The 8,524-nt window shown below is 47.0% G+C and overlaps 1 protein-coding gene across 2 annotated transcripts; it reads right to left on the bottom strand.

The window, feature by feature from the left end:
- Window positions 1–2,539: 2,539 nt before the first annotated feature.
- RARRES2 (retinoic acid receptor responder 2) lies at window positions 2,540–7,989 on the bottom strand. Of its 2 annotated transcripts, none has more exons than XM_043966133.1 (6): window positions 7,876–7,989; window positions 5,753–5,978; window positions 5,025–5,129; window positions 3,401–3,499; window positions 2,978–3,105; window positions 2,540–2,735 (listed from the first exon to the last, which is right to left on the bottom strand). In XM_043966133.1, exons 2-5 carry the CDS (start codon window positions 5,948–5,950, stop codon window positions 2,989–2,991), a joined length of 519 nt encoding a protein of 172 aa, XP_043822068.1. In that variant the 5' UTR covers window positions 5,951–5,978; window positions 7,876–7,989; the 3' UTR covers window positions 2,540–2,735; window positions 2,978–2,988. The 2 variants fall into 2 exon arrangements, with proteins under 2 accessions (XP_043822068.1, XP_043822067.1); XM_043966132.1 differs by lacking the exon at window positions 7,876–7,989 and adding an exon at window positions 7,708–7,793.
- Between the last annotated feature and the right edge of the window lie 535 nt (window positions 7,990–8,524).

The following is an 8,524-nucleotide window of genomic DNA, read 5'->3' as shown; positions in this document are numbered from 1 at the left end:
ACAAGGTAAATCATAGAGCCTCAGAGCTGGAAGGGATGTCAGAGCACATCTAGTCCAATCTGTATCTGAATGGAGATCCCCTAGACAATATCCTTAACAAGTGGTTATCCAGATTCTGCTAGACTTCAGAGAATGGGAAACTCACCTTCTCCCAACTGAACTTTTGAAAAGCTGTAATTATTTTATTTTTTATTTTGAAGATTTACTTTATTTTTAAATTTACTTTTATTTTGGGATCCTCAAAAAAGCATTTCCATATACACAGCAGAAAGCAGAAAAGATGACTGAATATGAAACTCTCCACTTCATGCAGCTTGCTTTACAAAAAAAAAGTTTTCCAGAACTCTCCTGTCTGACTGTGCTTTCTTCCAACCTTCCTTCTGTTCCCTTCTTTGCATTCTAAAAAAGGTTTCAATGGTCCTCTTTTTGTTGGCATTCTTACTCCTTTCCCCACCAACCTCTTCACATACCCACCAATTAAAAACAGAGATAAAGAAAAAATCATTATAATAAATATCCATAGTCAAGCAAAAAGAATCCACACAGTGGCCAAGTTCAAAAATGTATGCCTCTTTCTGCCCCTTTCTCTGTCTGGAGGTAGGTAACACCTCCTTACTCGTCCTCTGTAGAGGTTGTTGGTTCTCTCATTGTCCCAAGTTCTTAAATCTTTCCAAGTTGTTTTTTATATAGTGCAGTCCTTTAAATTATCCTCCTGGTTCTGCTTACCTTACTTTGCATTTGTTTATATTATGCTGGATTCTCTAAAATCTACTCTTTTATAATTTCTTACTGTGCAGTCATATTTTATTATATCTATATGCTGAACTTTGGTCAATCATTACCCAATTGATGGATACTCCCTCCCCCTTAGATTCTAGTTCTGTTTTGTTCTTTTTTCCCTTTTTCATGGAGGTTCTGGAGTCACCTGCTTAGGCTCAGGCTGATTGTTAAATTTCACTATGAGCATTTACACCTGATTATAAATCAGGACTTGATTTATTGTTTTATTGATTGTCTGGACTTTTAAAAGTGTAGGAGAAAATGTTTTAATGATGCAGAGTAAGCTTGAAAGTGTGTTGTGTGTACATTTTTTTTTTTTAGAACAGTTACCAGCCTACTACCACTTTAATCCTCCCTGAAAGAGCAGGAAATTGGTTTTGCCTGCAGCTATTACTTCACCTGTTATATTAGCCTTCTTCTTGACCATCCCAGCTTGTTTCACTATTGAATATAATATATTTCTACATCAAATTTGGGTGTGTATTCAGGCCTCTTTTGTCCATTTCCAATTAAGAATAAGGTTCATCTTCTTGAATGCATGATCCCCTCACCCTTTCCTCAAAACTTTCATATTTTTCTCATATACCCCAATTATGAAAAATACCAAGTTCCAACCTCCCCCTTCTTCCTCCTTTCCATAATATTTGTAAAACACTTAGCACTGAGCCTGGCACATAGTGGGTTCAGGGTCCTGGACAGTCTCCTTAAGGTCTGAAGGGACATGGTGGTCAAGTTGGTGTTGTTGATTTGACTTGCCTGGCATGTGCTGCATCCTTCATCTCCCTCAGGGTGCCTACTCTAGGAATAGTAGCTGCTTGGCTGTTAGTAGCACTGGCTTATTCCTTGTCCACAGGGGTTGCCGTCCTGGACAATGGCTGTGAGGGCTGGGCCAGAATCACCACCCATGGTGTTCTAGAGGGTGTGCCACTCCTAGGATTGCTATGCCCTCCGTCTATGGATGGCAGTAAGCTAGCTAGCAGTTGTTACTGGTGGTGATGAGGTAGCTGGGTCTCTTCTTCATTATGATCTGTACCCTCAGTGAGGGCTGTGTGGGCTGGACTGAAAGCAGAGCTGGTGGTCATGGGCTCACTGCTATTCCCACAGTTCTTGGGCTTCGGGTTCTGGGCTATCAGGGGACATCAAGGAAGACAACAGTCAAGGTGATGGTGGCAGTTTGACTTACCAGGCTCTTGGTACCTCTTGTCTCTCCCCTCGGGGTTATTTCAACTTCACTGAGGCTGGCTTGCCTGCTCTGTGGGTGGAGTTGCTTCCCTGGATGACAGTGTGAGGGCTGGTCTGGAAGCAAAAATGCTTGAATGTCCTCTATTCAATTAATTAATCAACAAATATTTATTAAGCATCTGCTATGTTCTAAGCACTGTGCTAGGAACTAAAGATTCAAGTACAAAAAAAATGAGATGATCCCTAAAGGTCCACTTTTTTATCTATAAGATATGCAGAGTAGGTTATTGTTCAATATAGGCCTTAATCTTTTCCTGTTTGGAAGATTGTATTCTAACATATCCTCTCATTTATAGTAGAAGCTCCCAGATCTCATGTCATCTTTTTTGTTCCCCCCAGGGCAATGAGGGTTAAGTGACTTGGCCAGGGTCACACAGCTAGTAAGTGTTAAGTGTCTGAGGTTGGATTTGAACTCAGGTACTCCTGACTCCAGGGCCGGTGCTCTATCCACTGCACCACCTAACTGCCCAACCCATTTACTTCTAAGGCACTGTGGAAGGAAGTAAACACATTGAAGTAGGGAGCACAAAGCTTCTAGAAATTTTATTTGAGACAGGAAGGAGCGAGAATGCTGTGTACAGGGTGAGTAGGGCCTGGCCTCTTCTCCAAGGTTGAGGTGGGATGGAGGATGCTTGCCCTGGTGGGTAATGAGGGGTGTTGGGAGTCTTTCCACTATTCACTGGTTTTCAAGGGACTGGAGGAAAAGTAGCACCCTGGAGAGAAGCGAGAAGAGAAATTCTTGAGTTAAGAATGAAAAAGAAATTCTTCACTCTATTCCCATCCCTAATACTGACTTTCCCAATGCATAACTCTATTCTCTATCTTAACCTCATTTCCAGTGCTCTATCCAAATCCTAGCCTTATTCTCAATTCTTAAACCCATTTTTCCTGGCTATCTCTGCTCAGCATACAGTTCCCCCCCCCCCGCCCCCCATTCTCTTCCGGAGGTTCTTACCTGCTTAGGATTCAGCCAGAGCTGTGACTCCTAGAAAAGGCATATGTGCCAGGGAAGTAATAGCTGTTGGGTTCCTCACCAGCTCTTTCCACTTGAGTGCATTGGGTTTCCTGCTGGCCCTCAGGATCCTATAGATATATTTAGGCTTGGTCTCTGCCACAGGGCCAAAAGGTAAACCATTTCCTCCCATTCTAGCAAGTCTTTGACTTGACCTTGTCTCCTCTCTCCCTTCTCCCAGTTCCCCCTCCCCACACCTGAACCATTTCCTCTCAGGGAACAGAAAGATCCTGCCCAAGATCCCTCTTTACCCCCATGATCCTCTTCTGGGCTATTCAAGCTTCATGGTTCCCTAAGTCACCTTTTCCCCCTCTTCATCCACTCTTCCCCTTCCTTCTGCCTTAGAAGCAAAGCCTCAAGGCTTACCCTTTGACCCCATGGGGGCCCAATGGGGCAGTGGATCATCTGTTTCAGGATCCGGTCCTTGGAATCAAACTTGATGCAAGCCAGACAGTTCCTCTTCCGCTGGTATCATAGGAGCATAAGTCAAAGGATTATAGCTAGAAGGGACCTTAGAGGTCATCTAGTCCTACCTCTTCATTTTACAGATGATGAAATTGAGGCTCAAAGAAGAAGTGACTTGCTCAAGGTCATTCAAGTAGTAAATGGCAGAGATTGGAGTCAAGCCCAGGTGCTCTTTCTCCCATGCCACATTGGCCATATAATAGATGAATTAGTGCCAGGAAGTGGGATACACCAAGGACACGGCAGGTCAGAGTTGTGATAAATGACACTGGGCTATGGGGTGGGGTGGGGGATATATGGGGTCGGCTGCCCTGAGAGAGAGAAAGCACTGGAGGCAACAGGTTTATTTCTTGGCTAAAGGGTATCAAAGATTGAGGGCATGGTGGGGTTACCCATGACCGGTTGGCCAAGCATAAGTGGAATACAGAAGCTGGTACCCAGAACCTCCTCCATCCTGGGACTTTGGGATCTTAGAAATGATTTCATTCAACCCCCTCATTTTATAGGTCCAGAGGAAATCAAGGCCTTGACAGGTTTAGTGACTTTGAACAGTTCCTGAGTGAGTCAGTAGCAGAACTAGGCCTAGAATTGAAGTCAAAAGATGCCCCGTCCAACGCTCCTTCCACTATATTACACAGATTCCCCTAAACTGGATAGGTTCTGGTTAAGCTCTGGCATTTCAGTCTATATTTGTTCAATCTTGGGTTCCCTCAGTGGGCTGGATCTGGAGCACCCTCGTTACTAAGCAACAGGGAAACCTAGGAAATTCAGTAGTCCTGGGAGGTCCCAAACCAAATCCTGTCTTTGGGCCTCTCCAATGTCTTGAAACCTAGAAGCAGTAGGTAGAATCAACCTAGCAATCTGGGGGCCTCAAAACAAGACTTCGCCAGGGCCTGTCTGAGACTACCCCAGAATCACTCCTCATAAAAGCAGCCCTATTTCCTCACCTTTATTCTTGAAGACTAGGCTGATTCCTACCCTCAGCCATCAAAGGGACTCCGTAATTGGCTCTACCTCCAGAAAGCTGTCTGTACACCCCTCCCTACTAACTCCCAATACCCTGCTTCCACTGCTTTCCAAGATGAGTCTCTCTTCTCAAGGCTTCTCATTATTCTTCCTTTCCCCCAAGCCACTCTATTACACACACAATGAGCCACATGTCCCCATAGCTCCCCATCTCCTGCTCTGTCTCTCTGATATACACAAAAGAGGCACATGTCCTATTATACAGAACTCTCCCCCATTTCTCTATTACAGATAAAAACATTGCAAGTTCTGTTACACTTTTACACACACACAAAAGACACATATTCCACTGTGTATACACAATACAATATACCTCAATATACAAACAATTTGACATATGGATCCATTATATATAGACATGCATTCCTCCCTATCTGCCATTCTATACAGACAGACATGTTTCATTATCTACACATAAACATATAGAGACTCAGATCTATATTCCCAAAACCACACAAAGATACCCACGTAGCAGAAGGGACATTTGACCTTCACTCACCCCATTGGGCTTAACCTTGCACTCAGCATTCCTCCAGTCCTTCTTTCGGCAGCTGGTCTGCTGGAGCCCAAACTCCAGTCGGACAAATGTCCCTCCAGGGAATGACTGAGGATAGACACAAAGGTGAACCAGCAGCTCCTGCCATACCTGTGACCTGCTCCCCTCCTTTATCTTGTAGCTTGTAGGCTTCACTGGGGTTAGAGGTCTTATCTCACCCCTGCCCCTTTGCCTAGCACAGTGTCCCATACATGGCAGACGTTCAGTAAATGTTGGTTACATGGTATTGCTTTATATGGTACTGTGTTACGTTGTGGTTGTTTAGCATGTGATGCTGTTTCCAGAAGGTGTCAATGGTCCAACATCAATAGATAGCAGGTGTGTGAGCTATTCTTCCACATGTGTGCCCTGGCCACATGTCCCCTACATGTGTGCTCACTATTTCCATGGAGAGTTTGTGTATCTGTGAGAAAGTATGTCCTAGCTTTGAGTGGGGTAATGTTCTATTCCGACTTTTTTTTTACTGTTATTTCATTAAATGATTTCTCATAAAAAGAAAAACAAAAGCAAAAACAACAAGAACAACAACAAAAACTTGCTTGCTGGAGACATACTTCCATCTCTGGGGTGGAACTCCAGAATGCACCCCCTCCCAGAGCAGAGTGGAAAATTCTCCTCTCAATATAGCCCACCCCACCCTCATTCCAGCCAAAGGGGGCGCTCCCACCCACCATGTCACTGGCACTGTCCACGCCAATCTCCTTGAATGCCCACTGCACAGGTGGGTGATTGTGGAACTTCTCCAAAGCCACCTGCAAGCCCCGTTGTTGGGGCACAGAGAGCTCATCTCCCCTGGTTCCTGTGGGCCCCAGGGCACTGAGCCACAGGGCCAGGGGGAACAGCAACTGCCTCATTGCTTTTCTGCACATCGCAGTCAATTGGACCTGGGCCAGGCACCTGCAAGGGATGAAGCTGTTTCCATGAGAGCAAGATCCCCCTGCTAAATCCCACAATCTCTACCCTCCCTCTACCCCCTGTTCCATCTTCTTCTCCTCTGTCACCCAGACTAAGTCATGGTTCCCTGCTAGTCCTGGTCTGCCCTTGGGCTCATCCTTTAGTTGTATGGGAAGAAGCAGGGCTCAGGAGGGAAAGGAGGCCTAACAGATTAGGGGGGAAAGGTGGATGTGGCCTTAGATGGGGCCATTCCTAGGGAAGTGGGGAGTAGGAAACAAATACACTATACCCTACTGAAAAGGAAAGTGAAATCAGAATAAAATGAACCACGGGGCACCTTTGATAGGACAAAGAACAGCGTGGTATAATGGGAAATGTCCTTGATTTGTAGTCAGAGGACTTGGGTTTGAAATTCAGCACTGCTCACTGAGTGAGCTTGGCAAGCCATTTCACTTGGCTCTCATATTCCTAGTTTTTAAAATGAGGGTGGTAATTGATCTCCGAGGCCCCTTGAAGCTCACATCCTGACACCATACCAGTCACAGCAGGGCAACAGAGAGAGGCAGGGCTGCCAGACAGTACAGACCTCTTAGGTCTTTTTAGCACCAGCCTGGGGTGCCCCTTCTCACCTGCTTGCTTCCCTAGGGGAGGAGCAGACCTCTCCCAGTTCTGGGCCCATCCAAGCCTGGGGGTTGGATGAGGGTGGGGTCTGTGCAGGGAGCACTATCTCCTGTGAGTCCTTGCTGAAAGACGTTGTGGGTCCCTGGCTGCTGTCTGCCTACCCCTCTCTGCCTTCCCTTCCTAGCTTTCTCTTTTGTATCTCCCTTCCCCAGCAACATGGATTGGGAAGAGCTGCTCTCAGAAGTTTCCTAGAAATTGGAAATGACGTCAAAGCCAGGGCCAGGTTCCTGAGGCCCGGGAAGCAGATTCCATCTTCCCTCCCACCCTTTCTCTCATTCTGCCCACTCTACTCCTACCATGCCACCCCTCTTCTCAACTCTGTCTCTCTCCCCCACCCCCTCCACTCTGTATCTTTTCGTTTCTCTTCTCTGACCCTTTCCTCCCTCTTCTGGGGTCAGGTCAATGTCCTGGAGTTTCCCAGCTCCCCAGAGGTCCTAGCTCCACCCACAGTCCCAGGCACTGAGGAGGCCTGTGGGGGAGGGAGGGAAATGAGGAGAGGCACACACAGAAGATGAATATTTTGGGGAGGACGTAAACATCCAGCAGAGGGGCTGAGCCGGTGCTTAACCCTCAGCATGCTGGGGCCTGTTGCTGGGCGGTCCAATCCAAGAAATCTTGATCTCCACAAGATTCCAGTTCCCCGTCCCCGTGCAGAGCCTCCTGGTTCCTAACCGACATTGGTTCTTTTCCAGTTTAGCTCCTTCCCAGAATGGCTTCCCCACTTCCCTTCCCCTAAATGGCCTCCCCTTTCCCCACCTCTTTTCTGAGGCCAAATCACTTCTGACTCCTTCTGCCTCCTGCCAGTTTCTGTGTCAGTTTCTGACCTTTGGGAGTCAGCCCTCCCCTACCCTCTCGTCCCCTACTAGCTCTACTGTGGCAGATCCGTCAATCTTGAGAAAAGTTCCAAAGCTTGGTACAACTTCCAGGGTAAGGGGGATATAAAATTAGACTCTGGAGTCTGTTTTTCCCTTCACTCCACACCCACCCTTCCACCTCCTCACCCTCCTGGATATCCCCCATTTTCCTCCCCTCCACCGCTCTCCCACTTCACCTTCTTCTTAGCTGGGGCTGCTGGACCTCTCCTCTTAAGCTCCCGTAGCCGTCTGCCTCTCCTCCCCCTTACCCCCTAACCTCCGCCTCCCCAGCTCCTCCCCTGCATCTGGTGTCTGCCCCCATCTCCTCCCACCTCTGACTCCATGTCACCCCCCCTCCCCATTACCACTATCCAATCCTTCTAGGTGTTTACTCCCATAACTCCTGGGGTGTCCTTCTGCCATAACCCTGAATGGTCCAGAATGGTCTCCCAAGCAGCAGTTGCAGGCCTCCAACCCCACACACAAACCTCCCCTTTCTTCTTCCATTCTCCCTGACCCCACCCCCCATCAAAGTCCAGCAATGCTGGCCAGCTGGCTAGACCTCAGTCAAGGCAGCTAGCTGAGCTCCTCCACCAGGCTGAGCCATCAAAGTAGAGGATCTTGGCCCCATGGAGCCAAAGGACTTAGCTTTGTGGTAAATCCTGCCACCCTTCATCCTTGCCTAGTCCAGACATTGGCTCTCCAAAGACCATTGGGTGGTCCGTCTTTGGTCTCTCCCCTTGATTCTAGACAGGGCTGCCTTTACACATCTGTCCTGTCTCTCTCAATTGGCAAAGGCAGGACCTCACACATATCTAATCAGAAAATTCCTTCCAGAGCCATAGATACCTTGATTTGACAAGAAAATAAACATTTTACTTCATTCTTCCTAGATGCCCTATGCTAGAACTAGGGGTAGAAAAAAAAAAAACACCAACAATCCCTGCTCCCAAAGAGCTTATACTCTATGCTGGTGATAGGGATACATTTACACAAAGAAATGACACAGAAGAG

This window comes from Dromiciops gliroides, chromosome 5, assembly GCF_019393635.1.
Source record: "Dromiciops gliroides isolate mDroGli1 chromosome 5, mDroGli1.pri, whole genome shotgun sequence".
Taxonomy (NCBI): Eukaryota; Metazoa; Chordata; class Mammalia; order Microbiotheria; family Microbiotheriidae; genus Dromiciops; species Dromiciops gliroides.
This window is presented reverse-complemented; position numbering and strand designations above follow the sequence as displayed.

Bases quoted from the DNA above. Each gene is read 5' to 3' on its own strand.
- RARRES2 (XM_043966133.1), bottom strand. From the start codon at position 5,950: ATGTGCAGAAAAGCAATGAGGCAGTTGCTGTTCCCCCTGGCCCTGTGG. The intron at 5,130-5,752 runs GTGGGTGGGAGC...GTCTATCCTCAG, and splicing joins TGGACAGTGCCAGTGACATG to TCATTCCCTGGAGGGACATT. The intron at 3,500-5,024 runs GTGAGTGAAGGT...CTATGATACCAG, and splicing joins GCAAGGTTAAGCCCAATGGG to CGGAAGAGGAACTGTCTGGC.